This window comes from Pongo pygmaeus, chromosome 1 (assembly GCF_028885625.2).
Source record: "Pongo pygmaeus isolate AG05252 chromosome 1, NHGRI_mPonPyg2-v2.0_pri, whole genome shotgun sequence".
NCBI lineage: Eukaryota > Metazoa > Chordata > Mammalia > Primates > Hominidae > Pongo > Pongo pygmaeus.
Window position 1 is genome coordinate 178086260 of NC_072373.2, and position 17229 is coordinate 178103488.

Below are 17229 nucleotides of genomic sequence, written 5' to 3' on the forward strand. Positions count from 1 at the left end.
GCTGTCCTGACTTCTCCCTCCTCACTGCTTAGGACCAGGCTCAAAAAAGCAAAACAGCTGTGGTGAAGAACACAAACTCTCCAGGTGAGGGCCACACATGGGCCTCTTTCTCCTCCCTCAGAGTGTGTGGGCAGCACTGGTGTTTCCAGAGTGGGTTCCCATCTATGCCCTTACTCGATCCACCCCACTTGGGAGATAAAGGTGCTGTTAACATGCCTCTTCTGTAGTTGGAGAAATGCGCAGAGAGGTACAGGGACTTGCCTGGGGCCTCATGGCAAGGAAGTGGTAGAAATGGGATATGAACACAGGAATTCTGTATCCCAATTCCAAGTCTTTCCTGCTTTGTTATAATCTATGTCTAAAAAGAGTACAAAAACTCACTTCCAAGGCCAGGACTTCGATGCTGTACCACCCTTTGGAGGCAGTCACCCCAAAATGCAGGTGGAGAGATCGGGGGAAGGCAGCCAGCCCTGGGCCTCCATTTCCACTTCCTCAGGAAATCCCGAGAGCCAAGCCTCTCCTTGCTTTCTCCCTTTGCCAGAATTTGATCAACTCTTCAAACTAAACATCAACCGAAACCACCGGGGCTTCAAGAGGGTGATCCAGAGCAAAGGCATCAAGTTTGAGATCTTCCACAAAGGGTGAGGCTCCCATCGGTCACACTGCCACACGGGCCGGGAGGAGGGAAGAGCATTTGTCACTGCTGCCCCTGCATGGGCTCAGCCAGCACATTCCTGCCTTCCCTGCCCAGTCCAATCCTCTGCTGCCTCTTGGCTCCCCAGGTCCTTCTTCAGAAGCGACAAGCTGGTTGGCACAGCACACCTGAAACTGGAGCGGCTGGAGAATGAGTGTGAGATCAGAGAAATTGTGGAGGTAGGGGCTGGGGTGTGGGCAAGCCAAAGGGGTTGGTACAAGAGCCAGTATGCACTGAACGCCACACCTTGTTGTAGGTTTTCGTGCTCATTACTTAATCTGAAATTCTCCACAAGTGTGCTTAGAGTAGGTGGAATCCTCATTTCACAGGGAGAGGTTCAGAAGGTCAGAGAAATCTCATAGAGGGACCCAGGAGAAGGCAGCCTCCTTGTTTCCATGAACTCAATGGATTCCACAGGCAAGGACTATATGACCTTGCCTCTGACAAATGAGGAAACTCAGGTCCGAGAGGAAAGGGGGTTCTGTAAGCTCATATGGTGTGTCCTTGGCAGAGCTATGACCAGCTCCTTACTGATAACCTATGTAGGCTGGGGCTCTTCCCACTGCAGCACACCTGGCCCTACTGCCTGCCTGGGGAAGTTGTTCTTATGTGCACCCTGGTCTCTATTGGAGCCACTGAGGGTGGTTGGACTTCTTGGGCCTATTGTACTGCTTTGTGCCCTAACTGTCTCATCTTCTGCCCAGAAGAGGGAGTAGTGTGGTGAATGCGAAGGAACCCTGGGCGTGGGGTTCCAGTGCTGACTCTGCCACATAGAGTCATCTGCTTCTCTCTCTTGGCCATCTGTGAAGTGAGGGTTTGGGTCAGTGGAAGGCTGCTTCTTCAAGCCAATGTTTCTTCCAGAAGTTGTCGTGGGGATTGAGGAGCAAATGAACAGAGCTCTAGGATGCTTGTCTAGATTTATTTATTACTTGTTTAATAAGACTCACCTAAAACCACCACCACCTCCTCCAAATACTGGGAGGGTAGGGTTGTCATGAATGGAGATTCCTGTGTTCATGCCACAGGACATCTTAGCTCCTCTCACTTCTTTCCTGGGAATGTAGGGACCTGCCTGCTCCCCATCTCTGTCCCCTTAGTTACCATCTCCCTCCCTGTGGTCCTCACAGGTCCTGGATGGAAGGAAGCCCACCGGGGGGAAGCTGGAGGTGAAGGTGAGGCTGCGGGAGCCTCTGAGTGGCCAGGATGTGCAGATGGTCACTGAGAACTGGCTGGTTCTGGAGCCCAGGGGCTTGTGAGGTGGGCAGCTCTCTGGGCCTTCAGAACCTTTGCCCCCTGCTTTTACTCAACTACTCAACTCATATCTGGAGAGAAAACCTAGGAGTTTCTCATCTATGAGAAAGACCAAGAGGCCAAACTGTTGGGTAGGGCTTATGGGCTGAGTTTCTGATGTTCCTCAGTAGAACTGGGAAGAGAAGCTAACCTTCCAAGGTTTAACTATCTTCAGGAAACCCTTTCTAAAATCTTTCTTTGTGTTTTCACTGCAGTTTAGACTGACTTCTTGTGCTTTGCACCCCTGTGTAGCCGATGGCCAGCACCAGGAGAGGAGTCAGGCCGCGACTGTGCAGGAGTTGACTTTCCCAGCTTTGCTGGCTTCAGAAGCCTTTGTACATAAGAGAGATGCTGCTACCCAAGTACCAAAGACCTGTTAAGCATGTGCACTACTGACCATGACCCTGGTCTTTCCTGTTGGCCCCTCTGGGGCCTCTACAGAAACAGGCTGGGTTCCAGGAGCCCATCTCCCCGCTGTCTCCCCCTGCCCCTAGTCTGGAAGAGGGCAAGGACACCTTCGTTCCTCTGTACCATGGAGTCCTGCAGCCCCTTAACCCCTGCGTGGCAACTCTGTACAGCTTACACTTGCCTCCAGTTGCACCACTTCTAGATGTGCCTTTAAAAGATGTAACTATGGGATGGGAGAACTTGAGGGTGATCGGGAACCTCCCCTGCTGAGGGTGGGGTCAGGGTTCCGTGACTCCAGTGGGCCAGTGGTAGCCTGTCCCAGACAACTCCGTCACCCCAGCTCTGCCCGTGCCTTTATCCCTGACAGCTGCTGCACTAGCCTTCCTGCTTCCCTAAGGACTTAGTGGAGGGGGAAAGTTGTTTTTGGTACTACTTGGTAGGAAGTAAGGGGAAGGTTGGATCTTGGGTTTGGTCCACCCACCCAAGAAAAAAGAAAGACTGTTAACTGGAAGAAAAAATATATATATAAAATTTTACGTAGACATGTTTATTTATTTAGGAAACTTAAGTCTAACTCATTGTAGGGATTTTATACTCAACTACACAGAGTATCCATCAAAGTCCTAAACAAAAGTCCTGCTCCCTGTCACTTTTTAAAAGCCAGGGTAGCAGTAACGGCTACTGTGGCTTCCTCTTGAGAGAGGGCAGGGAAAGCCTTTCCTCTTCAGCTGGTTACCTGGGGAACTTCCTTAGTTTTTTCCAAGAAATTCTCCTTTGGCTTTGTTTTTCTGAATGGATGGAGACTATGAAGGGGTTTGTAGTTGTAATAGATTTAATATTCAAAACTGAAATATTCTACATTTCTTAGAAATACCCCATCTTCCCCCACCCCCTTTTTGAATCATTAATTCAAGATCAACAAAGCATTCCTCAAGATCACTTTTAAAAAAGGTTAGAAGTGAAGCAAATACACTCAGCTTACTGATCACTATAGTATTACATAAGCACAGCTCAAGAACTGAGCTTTGTATGTGTCCTTCTGGGGGATAACAGGGCTGGACCATGCTTCCCTGCCCTTAAACGCAGAGCTTTTAGTGGGTCACAGAGTGGAAACTACACACAAGTGACTTCTTTTTTCCCCGGGCGCCCTCTGGCCAATTTTTTATTTATTTATTTTTTTGAGACGGAGTCTCTCTCTGCCAGCCAGGCTGGAGTGCAGTGGCACGATCTCAGCTCGCTGCAATCCCCACCTCCCAGGTTCAAGCGATTCTCCTGTGTCAGTCTCCTGAGTAGCTGTGATTACAGGCACCCACCACCATGCCCGGCTAATTTTTGTATTTTTAGTAGAAATGGTGTTTCACCATGTTGGTCAGGCTGGTCTCGAACTCCTGACCTCGTGATCCACCCACCTCAGCCTCCCAAAGTGCTGGGATTACAGGCGTGAGCCACCGCACTTGGCTGGCCAATCTTATCAGAAGTGAGCTACCAAAACTTCCACAGATGTGAGATTTAACACTTAATTGCAGTCACGTGTATGTAACACAGCAATAATCTAGAATGAAAAGGAGAGTGGTTAGCCTTCATAAGATGATCTATAGAGCAAAGAAAGGTGACTGGAAGGCTTCCTGACCCAACCTACTCCCCTTAGGGTGTGTATCCAACCCAGTGCTTCCTAAGAGGGTTAGGGACCACTGTGGTTATCCTCTAAAGTTCCAGCCAGCTCTAGGAGTTTCTAAATTCAGGCCTCTGCTGGAAATGGCCTATTTCGATAGATACAAAGTTTTCTATGGCTCTAAAGGTTTCTCCTTTGCAACCCATTCAATTTCAGTCTGCTTCTTTGCTCTTTCAAAACAGAACCTCCAGGCTGAGGAGGCAAGACAAAGCCTCCCACCAGACTTGGAGACTGAAGTTCTTAAAAGGCCTTTGTTGTAGCCAAAGGCATGCATGCGTCACTGGTAGTGGGAGGAGCCTGTCCCAGCCTCATCTTGTCCTGAGATTTATCCACATACAGTAAACATGCGGGACACAGTGGCTCACGCCTGTAATCCCACCACTTGGGAAAGCTGAGGCAGGTGGATCACCTGAGGTCAGGAATTCAAGACCAGCCTGGCCAACATGGCAAAACCCCATCTCCACTAAAAACAAAAACAATTAGCTGGGCATGGTGGCTGGCGCCTGTAATCCCAGCTACTAGGGAGGCTGAGACACAAGAATCGCTTGAGCCCAGGAAGCAGAGGTTGCAGTGAGCCTCGATTGTACAACTGCACTCCAGCCTGGGTGACAGAGCAAGACTCTGTCTCAAAACAAACACAAATACAGTAACCAAACATTGGAGATTAGTGACTCACCTGCATTTGGGAGCCAGCTACAACCCACATCATTTAAAAATTTTCAATTCTTTGATCTCATGCAATGCACACTTTCTTCTGAATTAGCGAACTGAATAAACAACGGAAATTTTTTAGAATCAAGAAGTCTTGCTTACAATTAAAGGGCAAACTCCTGTGACTCTAACATTTTTCCTTTCTCATAGCACCATTCTGAAATTTGCATTGTTGCTTCCAAATTTTGAAGCCTTGTTTTCCAAGTATTTGTGGGCAGCTCCTAAAAGACTTTGTCCCTTAAGGGCAGCTGCTTTCAGGATGAAACCATGCGACTGAGACTGGCAGATCCTGGGAGCTTGCACCTGGGTCAGCTCCACAGATGGATTAGTTTCTTCTCTGCCTCAGCTGCCCAGGCTCTAAAATGGCATCATTTCTCCCTACTCCTTAGCCCTTCTGACTACATACAATCCCTGAATTCCCATTGCCATTATTATTATTTTTGCATTATAAAAATAGAAACCGGCCAGGCACGGTGGCTCATGCCTGTAATCCCAGCACTTTGGGAGGCCAAGGTGGGTGGATCACCTGAAGTCAGGAGTTCAAGACCAACTTGACCAATGTGAAACCCCGTCTCTACTAAAAATACAAAATTAGCTGGACGTGGTGGTGCATGATTGTAATTCCAGATACTGTGCAGGCTGAGGCAGGAGAATCACTTGAACCCGGGAGGCGGTGGTTGCAGTGAGCCGAGATAGTGCCATTGCACTCCAGCCTGGGCAACAAGAGCAAAACTCCATCTCAAGAAAAAAAAAAATAGAAACATCATTACAAACTTGCTAATTCCAGAAACAATATTCAGCAGGTTGATTGTTGTTTGAAATGTGTTAAATGCATAAATTATTTCCCAGGTGACCAGTTATCTAGAGGTAAATTTAACTGAAAATCTTGGGCCCACCAGTGTTCAGGAACCACTGTGGCTGGGGGAAGACAAGACGTGGGAATTTACGGAGGAATAGTTTCAAATCTGTAGCCCTAGAGTCCAGTAGTTCCTCAGAAGATGGTGATAAAAATACATTGCCTAGCATTTGGTAAGCATTTAATAATTTTAAAAAATTTAATAAATTACCAGAATGGCAATTCTATTCCTCTTCAGTATAGAAGGATCGCTATATCTCAATCTTTAAGTTTACAATCAAATTTTTACAAATTTTAAGAAAATTTGCCTGTTTTGAAATGTGGTGATTCAGCCCCTTGCTTTATATAATTCTTACAATATAAATTATATAAAAGCAAGGATAAACAAGGAAAACAATTAACTAGCATTGGCTATTTTATGCCCAATTCCACAAATGATTTTACTAAACACAGAGGAGATTTGATGCAGCTGAGAAAGGATCTGAGGGCCAGTGTTTGTCCTTAGTGGGAGAATTTAAAAGCTTGCACTGAACCAGAATAAATAAGTACAATGGCAAGCAGGAAGATAAACCACAGGAAAACAGGACCAGTCCCTGTAGAAGTTCCAAACTTTTGAGGTATGTTCAGACAAAGCTGGCTATTAGACCAAAAATAACCTGCCCCTGTTAACAAGTGCTTCCTGTTCTTGTCAGGTTTGGAGGCAGTGGTTCCCAGGGCTCGATCCTGACAAGCTGCTGCTCTGTGGGCCAAGCTTCCCCCTTAGAAGCTCTGAGTACCTCTGAGCCTGTGGGAAAAGTCACAGTAAGAGTTCTGTGCAGCCACCATCGGTAAAACCTTTGGAGAGGCAGATGTCAACTATAAGCTCCCACCTCAGAGAACAGGATGAACCTACCCAGACATTCCCCAGGCCAGGCCTTTAGGCCTCTGGAAAACAGCTGCCACCACAAACACAGCTCCACAGCCTGCTGTTGCCTCGTGCTAAACCCAGCACTAGCCACTGGGGAGCAGCCTGTCGCTGTCCCAGGGGCCTGCACTAGTTTCCAGGGAATTCTTGGAGCTGTACTAATACTGCAGAAAAACTAGTTTAGCTTTGGCTTTCAGAAGATGCCAGTGACAATGGAGTACATTGCCCTAAAGCAGTATTTTCAAAATGTGCATTGTGGAATCCATTTGGTCTAAGATCAAAATAAATTTTTAATGAAACAGAAAAAGGTCAGAGTGCATCACACATATCATGGATAAACCGGATTTTGGTTTCTAATACCACTACCATTAAAAGAAGCCAGGGCTCCTTGCAGAAATGGCTGATTCCAGGGCTAGGGCAGGATAAGCACAAGATAAGCCTGAAGCATCTTGTTAGGATAGAAATAAAGAAGTACTCAAAAAAAAAAAAAAAAAAAAAAAAAAAAAAAAAAAAAAAAAGCATGTCACCAGGATGTAGGAGCCAACTTGAAGGGTCTCTTGTGTCTAGCTAAAGCTGAGACCATTTGTGCACCAAAATAATGAATTGGAACCACTGAAAAAGGCCAGGCTTGGTGGCTCATGCCTGTAATCCCAGCACTTTGGGAGGCCAAGGTGGGTGGATTGCTTGAGCCCAGAAGTTTGAGGCTGCAGTGAGCTAAGAATGTGCCACTGCACTCCAGCATGGGTGACAGAGTGAGACACTGTTTCAAAACAAAACAGAAAACAGTCCATGAGTGTATAATGAAAATTAAATCAATAAATTGAGAAGGAAGGGCTTCTGCTTATAGTAGATTACCAAGTGCAACCTGTAAAGCTGGAGAATGCACTAGAATTGGAAAATCATTTTGCAAACATCACAGTAAAAGATGAATGCAGGTAATAAACATCAATGCATGCCAATTTGATGGGACACTTTCATAGGTAAGATATTTGCATGGTCTGAAAGTCTACATATACTGGTTATAAGTTCCAGGTAGGGGGATATACAGAGAAGTTGGACAACACCTTGACCAAGTGATCAAAATTTACCACTGTCAATGAGGGGGCAGATGGATGTCAAGTCATTATGGGCAAAAACACATAAACTGATTCTAAATATGAGGAAATATCAAACTGAGTTGTTTTCTGTTTAAAAAAACAAGGTGGGGGTGGGGGGGCTACATTCACCAAAAGTATCAATGAGGCTGTGCGGTGGCTCACTCCTGTAATCCTAGCAGTTTGGGAGGCAGAGGATGGCGGATCACTTGAGGTCAGGAGTTGGGAGGCAGAGGATGGCGGACCACTTGAGGTCAGGCCTGGCCAACACGGTGAAACCCTGTCTCTACTAAAAATACAAAAAAATTATCTAGGGATGGTGGCGGGCGTCTGTAATCCCAGCTACTCCGGAGGCTGAGGCAGGAGAATCGCTTCAACCTGGGAGGCAGAGATTGCAGTGAGCCGAGATTGCACCACTGCACTCCAGCCTGGGTGACAGAGCGAGACTCCGTCTCAAAATAATATATGTATCAGTGACATAAAAGATCAAGATGAGTCATGACAGCCATAACCATGTCTGATTCTATACTGGAAGGTTTACTGGAGGGAAAAAATGCTAAAAAGAACATCATTGGGCAGATGCCAGGTTAAAGTATCAAATCAATGTTTGAAGTAGAGAACTGTCCTACAGTTGTGTAAGAGAATATCCTTATTTTTAGGAAATAAGCATTTAGGAGTAAAGGCCTATGATGTATACAATTTACTCTCAAATGCCTCAGTTTTTTATGGACGGGGAGAAAGGGAGAGAGAAACCCTGACAAATTAAATGGGGCAAAATCTTAATAAGTGAACAAGAGGGAATCTGGGTAAAGTGTGCATGGGTTTTTTTGTACTTGCAACTTCCTAGAAGTTTAAATTATTTCTCAATAAAATGTATTTTTAAATTCCTCCAGTATTTATAACTAAAAATGTCCTGGGTGTATTCCACCAGCATTCACAGAAATACTCAGTTGAATACCTGCCATCCACACAGGCGGATCTCCAGCAATCCTGAACTCAGCTCTGCTCTCCATATGACATTTACACTGAGTTGCCCTTCCGAAACTAGAAGAGTAGATTAAGCCCTTGAGTCTTCGATTCACTTCTGTGAATAATCTGGTAAAAACAAAAATCTAAGTGTGACTTCTACTTGATAAACAGCTGTGATGTAACTGGGACAAGATCAGTGTGGAATTATCCTTTTTATACCAATTCTGTACAAAGAGTGCAAGAACTGATGCTTCATATTTTATTTCCCCTCTGCCCTCCCATCCCACCCTTGGTGATGGTTGTACCCATTTGAGCACTTCTGAGCACATGACCATAAGTAAATCTTGAGAGAGGAGCGGAATTCTTGTCTAAACAGTAACAGAAGGGGATTAGCTGCGAGGATAGCATAACTGTTGTGCAGGAACAGAAGCTGCCCAGATCTTCTTGGTGGACAATGCATAGAAGACTTAGAATTATGGAACATCTGTCCCCCAAACCACCCTTTCCCACCCGTCTCCCAAACCCCCACTCCCACCCTATTCCCCACCCCATTAATAGTGTTAACAAAAGCTTAATCTTCCAGTTTTAAAGTGCAAATGATTTGGGTATGACTGCTGTTGCAACAAGTCTGAACAGAAAAAAATGAAGTCTTCTCTGTTTATGCGATGTTTTCCAGAATATAAAAGATGAGTTCCATGACAACAGGGCCCTCACTAAGCTGGCAGGCCCCTCCATGGATCACCGGCACCAAGGCGCTGTCCAGATCATTCATGTACTGCGAGGGAAGGGGCTGGCCATTGCTCCCTGCTTGATAGCCAACCTATACCACAGAGAGAAAAGGAGGAGAGGTTACTGAACAGAGAAGGCCTCTCCAGGGCTGAGGGCAAGGAGGCTGAGCAGGAAAAGGAGATGTCCTTTTTGGCCATAGGCTAGACATATGGCAATGAATACAAATTTATCCTCTTTTCTGGATTGTCACTTATCCTGTTGTTGACTCCTCCTGACCGACAACCATGAGGCACTGGGTAAGCCACTTAACCTGTTATGGTCTTAGTTTTCTGGGGAAGGGGAGAGGTGTGTAAAAAGGTATGGAGTATCAGAAATAATACCTTAATCTTTGGTTGTGAAAATTAAAATGAGAAATATACAATATACAGCTCCCTAACATAGTAGGAACTGAATATTTGTTCTTGGATCCATCTGTTCATCCATGCACCATCTTCTGAGCAACTACAAACGCAGGGATCCAAAGATGAATGTAACAGGGCCCTGCCCTCAAGAGGCTCACATATTTAGCAGAAAAACGCTTGTTCTTTGTTTTACGTGAGATAGGACCAGAATACTTCATTAGTGTAGCATTGGGCAAGCCATTAAGCAGAAAATAAATATTTGTTGATTGATGACTAGTCAGGAACTGGGGCCAGACACAGAACCTTTCATCATTCCCTGATAATGGCACAACCCTGCGCTCAGGAACCAGTTTCTCCTCATAAGCACTCAGGCCAGAAGCAGCTTGCTGGGCAGAATTAACACTCAGTGGGGAAAGGGGATCAAGCTGAATCTACACCCAAGTTCCAAGTGACTCGATGCTAAAGGGTTGAGGGAACAGAGAGGTCTGGCAATTTGTAAGCATCAAGGCAGGACCTGGCAGGTCCTACCACATGCTCCCCTCTTTACCTCACACTAAGAAGGAAACCAGCTCCTTGGAAGGCATGCAGGTGAAGAAGCCACAGTTCAAATGGTTCTGAGAGAATCTGACCAAGCATCACATGTGGGTATAGTACTATTAAAGAGAGGGCCAGAGCACTACATCCGGTCAGGCCAGAAGGTTGGAGAATTAAGCTCTCTGGGGTGATGCAGAAAAACTCACATGTCAGAAATACAGACGTTGCCCAAGGCCAGCTTTAAAAGCTGCGAAGACACGTCATACCTGATCTGAGTCAAGTGTCACACGTAGTCCCAGTTTGGTCATTCCATCTTCCTTCAGAAGCTTCAGGTGAGGACAGAGAGCAAGGCAAAAAGCTTTGGCAACATGCTCAGTCAATCTACTGTGATCTGCAGGATCACTGAGGCAATTGTGCTGGTCATCGTTTTCTAGGAAAAACACCTGTTCCCCAAACAAAAAAGACTTTTAAACTTGTGCCTAGATTTTGGGAGAAGTAGATTAGCTCACTGTATATGAGCACCCTGATTCTCCAAGACGGGCAAGAAGACATGACAGGAACAGGACACCATAAAGTCCCTGGGCCATGAAAGGTTGGGCATTTATGTCTTCCCCCTAAAAAACAATCCCTGTCTCTCCGTCTCTGCATCCATAAAACGGCAGCAGCAGCCTGCCTAACTCCCTGCAAGCCTCCATGGTTGCAATGGCACATTCTTCTCAGAACTAGAAAAGGCCTCCATTTTGCATTGTATGCTACTAAAAGGTAATCCCTATATGTGGACAATTTACCTAGAAAATGATCTTAAGTCTAAGAGAATGGCTCTTATAGCTGACGTGACCCAGCTGCTTTATTTTACAATTAGTCTTAGAAGGGAATTGACTGGCTCAAGGGCACAGAAGAACTTAAGAGACAGAGGAAGAGCCGGGCTGAGCCTGGCATCTGAGCCTTCTTTTGCAGAGCTTTTTCCACCACACAGCCCTGCCACTATAGAGGTGGGAGCTGTGTCAGCACTGTGCACAGGCAGAAGTGGAACACACTTGGAACTGATGACCCAAGTCCTAGCACTATAGAGGAAGGGTCATGAGCAAGTCCCTTAGAGGACTCAAGGAAGTTAAAGGACTTCTTTTTTTTTTTTTTTTTTTAAACAAAGTCTCGCTCTGTCACCAGGCTGGAGTGCAGTGGCATGACCTCTGCCCACTGCAACCTTTGCCTCTCAGGTTCAACTGATTCTCCTGCTTCAGCCTCCTGAGTAGCTGGGATTACAGGCATGTGCCACCATGCCTGGCTAATTTTTGTATTTTTAGTAGAGATGGGGTTTCACCATGTTGGCCAGGCTGGTCTTGAACTTCTGACCTCAGGTGATCTGTCCGCCTCGGCCTTCCAAAGAGCTGGAATTACAGGCATGAACCACCGCACCTGGCCCAAAGGACTTACTTTATTTTTTTTGAGATGGAGTCTCAACTCTGTTGCCCACTGCCCAGGCTGGAGTGCGGTGGCGCGATCTCAGCTCACTGCAACCTCCACCTCCCGGGTTCCAGCAATTCTCTTGCCTTAGCCTCCCAAATAACTGGGACTACAAGTGTGCACCACCACACCTGGCTAATTTTTATATTTTTAGTAGAGAAGGAGTTTCACCATGTTGGCCAGGTTGGCCTTGAACTCCTGACCTCAGGTGATCCTCCTGCCTCAGCCTCCCAAAATGCTAGGATTACAGGTGTGAGACACCACACCCGGCCCAAAGGACTTCTTTTTATTTTTCTTTTTTTTGAGATGGAGTCGCGCTCTATTGCCCAGGCTAGAGTGCAATGGCGCGATCTCGGCTCACTGCAACCTCCGCCTCCCAGGTTCAAGTGATTCTCCTGCCTCAGCTTCCCAAGTAGCTAGGATTACAGGAGCCTGCCACCAAGCCAGACTAATTTTTGTATTTTTAGTAGAGACGGGGTTTCACCATGCTGGCCAGGCTGAGGACTTCTTAATAATTAATTTGCCTCGGCAGGGCGCAGTGGCTCACGCCTATAATCCCAGCACTTTGGGAGGCCAAGGCGGGTGGATCACAAGGTCAGGAGATCAAGATCATCCTGGCTAACACGGTGAAACCCCGTCTCTACTAAAAATACAAAAAAAACCCACAAAAAATTAGCCGGGCGTGGTGGCAGGCGCCTATGGTCCCAGCTGCTCAAGAGGCTGAGGCAGGAGAATGGCGTGAACCTGGGAGGTGGAGCTTGCAGTGAGCCAAGATCACGCCACTGCACTCCAGCCTGGGTGACAGAGTGAGACTCTGAATCAAAAAAAAAAAAAAAAAAAATTAATTTGCCTCTGTAAAGTGGAAAGCACCTGACTTCTCTGGTTATTGTGAAGATAAAACTATATAAAGGCAAAATATAAGGCCGGGCGCGGTGGCTCACACCTGTAATCCCAGTACTTTGGGAGGCTGAGGCAGGCAGATCACAAGGTCAGGAGTTTGAGACCAGCCTAGCCAACATGGTGAAACCCTGTCTACTAAAAATACAAAAGTTAGCTGGGCGTGGTGGCACATGCCTGTAGTCCCAGCTACTCAGAAAGCTGAGGCAGGAGAATCGCCTGAACCTGGGAGGCAGAGGTTGCAGTCAGCCAAGATCGCACCATTGCAATCCAGCCTGGGTGACAAGAGTGAGACTCCGTCTCAAAAAAAAAAAAAAGGCACTTTGGGAGGCCCAGGCAGGCGGATCACGAGGTCAGCAGATCGAGACCATCCTGGCTAACATGGTGAAACCCCGTCTCTACTAAAAATACAAAAAAAAAATTAGCCGGGCGTGGTGGCAGGCGCCTGTAGTCCCAGCTACTCAGGAGGCTGAGGCAGGAGAATGGCGTGAACCTGGGAGGCGGAGCTTGCAGTGAGCCGAGATTGTGCCACTGCACTACCGCCTGGGCGACAGAGCGAGACTCTGTCTCAAAAAAAAAAAAAAAAAAAAAAAAGGCAATAATAAATAAAAGATACAGAAATGCAAATACACGATGTTTCTGTATAGCAACTCCTAGCTTACTGCTCCATAAGGAACTTACACTGAGAGGACTACAAAGGAGGCAGCTCCGAAGCCCTGTAGCTGGATGCACTGGAGAGTGGTGGCATGAAATGAGAGTGGGAGTCAGGAGACCTGAGTGCTGGCCCCTGCTCTGCCATTAACCAACATCAGTCACAAAGTTACAGTCACATGACCTGTTTGAGCCTGTTTTCTCATTTGCATCTTAGGATGGGTAGGTTGCCTACCTCACTGCTACTGGGGAGCAAAAAGGAGGGAACAGAGGTCAAACTGCTTTATAAGCCATAAAGTGTTTTACACGTTCCAGACTCTGCATTGCTCAAAATGTGTCAAAGGGACGAATCATTACATAGCAAGCAACTAAAATCCCTTGGCTGCATATGAAATCATGGAGCCTGTTATGCAGGATGAGTCCCTTAGGACAACTGCTCAGAACTGGACAACAAGGTCTCATCTCTGCTATCAAGAACCAGCCATATGAACTTGAGTAAGAGATTTAACAACCCTGGGTCTCTGTTTCCTTTCATGTGAAATGGAAAAGCTAGAAGTCACAGAATTTTTTTAAAAAACATAAGAGTTTCAAAGCTGAAAAGAATCCTAGAGATCTTATAATTTAATCCTTTACAAATGAGCATACATGAGGTTCAAAAGTAATAAAGGAATGTAAGATCTACCTGTTTACTCACGAGAACTTTTATTTTTTTATTTTTATTTTTTTTGAGATGGAGTCTTGCTCTGTCACCCAGGCTGGAGTGCAGTGGCACGATCTCGGCTCACTGCAAGCTCCGCCTCCCAGGTTCACACCATTCTCCTGCCTCAGCCTCCCGAGTAGCTGGGACTACAGGCACCCGCCACCACACCCGGCTAATTTTTTTTTTGTCTTTTTTAGTAGAGACAGGGTTTCACCGTGTTAGTCAGGATGGTCTCTATCTCCTGACCTTGTGATCCACCCGCCTCAGCCTCTCAAAGTGCTGGGATTACAGGCGTGAGCCACTGCGCCTGGCCCACTCACGAGAACTTTTAAAATTTTTTTCATATTTTATTTTTCTCAGACCTCTTGGGGAAGAAGAGAATAAACTTTCTGTATCTATATGATATGTACATTCAAAAAAAGGTCACTGCCCTGCTCCTCTCATTCCCAGGTGAGCCTCTAATACAGCTTTCAAGTTAAGGAGCAAATTAATACAGTGGGGAAAGAGCTTAGGAGTTGGCCAGATCTGGGTTTTAATCAGGATTTTATCATTATTTATTTGCCTTGTAATCTTGAGCAAGTTAATCAGTCTCTGACCTTTAGTTTTGTTTGTTTGTTTGTTTTTGGAGACGGAGTTTCGCTCTTGTTGCCCAGGCTGGAGTTCAATGGCATGATCTCGGCTCACCACAACCTCCACCTCCCAGGTTCAAGCAATTCTCCGACCTCAGCCTCCTGAGTAGCTGGGATTACAGGCATGCGCCACCACGCCCGGTTAATTTTGTATTTTTAGTAGAGACGGGGTTTCTCCATGTTGGTGGGGCTGGTCTCAAACTCCAGATCTCAGGTGATCTGCTCATCTTGGCCATCTTGGCCTCCCAAAGTGCTGGGATTACAGGCGTGAGCCACCGCGCCCAGCCTAGTTTTTTTTTTTTTTGAGACAGAGTCTTGCTCTGTTGCCCAGGCTGGATGGAGTGCAGTGGCGTGATCTCGGCCCACTGTAACCTCTGCCTCCCGGGTTCAAGTGATTCCCATGCCTCAAGCCTCTCAAGCAGCTGGGACTACAGGCGTGCACCACCACGCCTTGGCTAATTTTTGTATTTTTAGTGGGTATGGGGTTTCACCATGTCACCCAGGCTGGTCTTGAATTCCTGACCTCAAGTGATCCACCTACCTCAGCCTCCCAAAATGCTGGGATTACAGGTGTGAGCCACTGTGCCTGGCCTAGTTTTCTTATTAGTGAAATAAGTCTATTTTTTAAAGACTGTCGTGTTATCTAAGATAATTATAAGTGCAGAATAACTGACCCAGCTTTCTGAAGAATACAGCAAAGATGGAATGTACCACTCAGAGATCTACTCTTCTTGAGTTCCAATGCAAAGAAATATCTAACAGTTAGTTCACAGGAAGGAGGATACATCAGACGGCTGCAGGCTGCAACTGGCAGCATTTCTTCCTGGTGATTTCAGATAGGAATTGGAGTATAAACGAGAAAGATTTTTCTCAGAGATATTTTTTTCTTATCCTACAGAGTCAACCCAGAATGTGGCTCTTGGCCTAGCAAAAAGTTGTGTTCAAAGTGGGTCAAGAATGCCAAGTTTCATTTCCTTACCTCTGTCCATCTGATGACTTTTCCATTTGCTTTATATTCTGATCCATGGAATATCTTCACATTTGTTATAGTCTCCATAGACTTCCCATCTATAGGACTTACGACACTAAAATAGAGGGAAAGGGAAGATAGAAGCAGCTCTTGAAGTTAGAAAAGCCATTTTTCCTATCACGTTTTGCTGCAGAAGTCTTCCTGCTAATTACACTGGGTACCCTGCTGAACACACCTGTGCAGCACATCAAAGCAAGAAGAAGCCACTGTATAAAAATGTACATGAACTGAGCTCTTGGGAAAGAATCTATGCACTGAAATAATTCAAAGAACACACGTGCAAAAAAGGAATCATTTTTCCAGGAGCTAGTTCTCTTTAACGTAAAGAAATTGATTAATCAAACCTGCTCTTCTTCCAGTATTCCTTCTTTCAGAGAATGCATGGTCACCCACTCAATCTGGTTTTCACTCTGCTCCTGACTCTGTAATGATACTCGTCATGATATATTCTTCATGTTTGCATACCTAACTTACAAATGAAGTTCTGAAGAGGAGGGAAGTTCTGAAGAGGAGGGAACTTCAGAACTCTATGTGCTTATATTCCCATTACTGACCCACCGCTTGGGACTTAGGAGTCTAATAATATTTATTAAGAATAATTTGCTGGGCATGGTGGCTCATGCCTGTAATCCCAGCACTTTGGGAGGCCGAGGTGGGTGGACTGTCTGAGCTCAGGAGTTCGAGACCAGCATCAGCAACATAGCAAAACCCCACCTCTACTAAAAACACAGAAAATTAGCCAGGCAGTAGTGGTACAAGCCTGTAATCCCAGCTACTGGGTAGGCTGAGGCATGAGAATCGCCTTGAACCTGGGAGGCGGAGGTTGCAGTGAGCTGCGATCGCACCACTGTACTCCAGCCTGTGTTACAGAGCAAGACTCTGCCTCCAAAAAAAAAAAAAGGAATTATCTGACCAAGTTGCTAATTATGACAGTGCTGGTGTAAACAAGTATCTATGTATCTGTCATATTCCCTTTAGTGCTAAATTATCACTCCTAGATTCCTAAACAAAAAGGCCACTTCTGATAGTCATTTCCTCCCTGAAATACAACAAGTATAAACACATGGAGATACACATTCATTCTGATTAGGATTCAAAATAATTGGCACAAAGATTCTAAACTTTCCCTAACAATTTTCAAACCTGTTTATGTTCTTGAATCTCTATTTTTTTTTTTTTTTCTTGAGACAGAGTTTCGCTCTTGTTGCCCAGGCCAGAATGCAGTGACATGATCTCGGCTCACCAAAACCTCCGCCTCCCGATTCAAGTGAGTCTCCTGCCTCAGCCTCCTGAGTAGCTGGGATTACAGGCATGTACCACCATGCCCAGCTAATTTTGTATTTTTAGTAGAGACGGGGTTTTTCCATGTTGGTCAGGCTGGTCTTGAACTCCCAACCTCAGGTGATCCACCTGCCTCAGCCTCCCAAAGTGCTGGGATTACAGGCGTGAGCCACCACACCCGGCCAAATCTCTATGTATTAAAAGTCGAATCTAACTTAAACTTCAATATCAGGCATTCACTTCATTTGGTCAAAATTACTTGAATTTAAGTTTAATTTCTAATTCATCAAATAGCAATGTTAAAAACAAAAAAAA

The 17229-nt window shown here is 45.7% G+C and overlaps 2 protein-coding genes across 18 annotated transcripts in view; one reads left to right on the top strand and one right to left on the bottom strand.

Annotated features, from left to right (window-relative positions):
• The window catches only part of CC2D1B (coiled-coil and C2 domain containing 1B), a 29127-nt gene that overhangs the window by 10728 nt on the left and 1170 nt on the right, over positions 1-17229 (top strand). For 3 of the 16 annotated variants that reach the window (XM_054487904.2, XM_054487861.2, XM_063656053.1), the window contains 5 exons: positions 33-84; positions 542-641; positions 783-873; positions 1822-1951; positions 2237-2930. In XM_054487904.2, the coding sequence (XP_054343879.1) occupies positions 33-84; positions 542-641; positions 783-873; positions 1822-1950 (372 nt within the window). In that variant the 3' untranslated portion in view covers position 1951; positions 2237-2930. Of the gene's footprint in view, positions 1-32; positions 85-541; positions 642-782; positions 874-1821; positions 1952-2199; positions 2931-8602; positions 8728-9274; positions 9624-13491; positions 13770-14334; positions 16901-17229 lie in introns of those variants that run through there. The other 13 variants (XM_054487867.2, XM_054487895.2, XM_063656050.1 and 10 more) reach the window with 7 other exon arrangements.
• The window catches only part of ZFYVE9 (zinc finger FYVE-type containing 9), a 206470-nt gene continuing 192399 nt past the window's right edge, over positions 3159-17229 (bottom strand). For both annotated transcript variants that reach the window (XM_054487840.2, XM_054487849.2), the window contains 3 exons: positions 15583-15688; positions 10529-10705; positions 3159-9418 (listed from right to left, as the gene is read on the bottom strand). In XM_054487840.2, the coding sequence (XP_054343815.1) occupies positions 9257-9418; positions 10529-10705; positions 15583-15688 (445 nt within the window). In that variant the 3' untranslated portion in view covers positions 3159-9256. The remainder of the gene's footprint in view (positions 9419-10528; positions 10706-15582; positions 15689-17229) is intronic.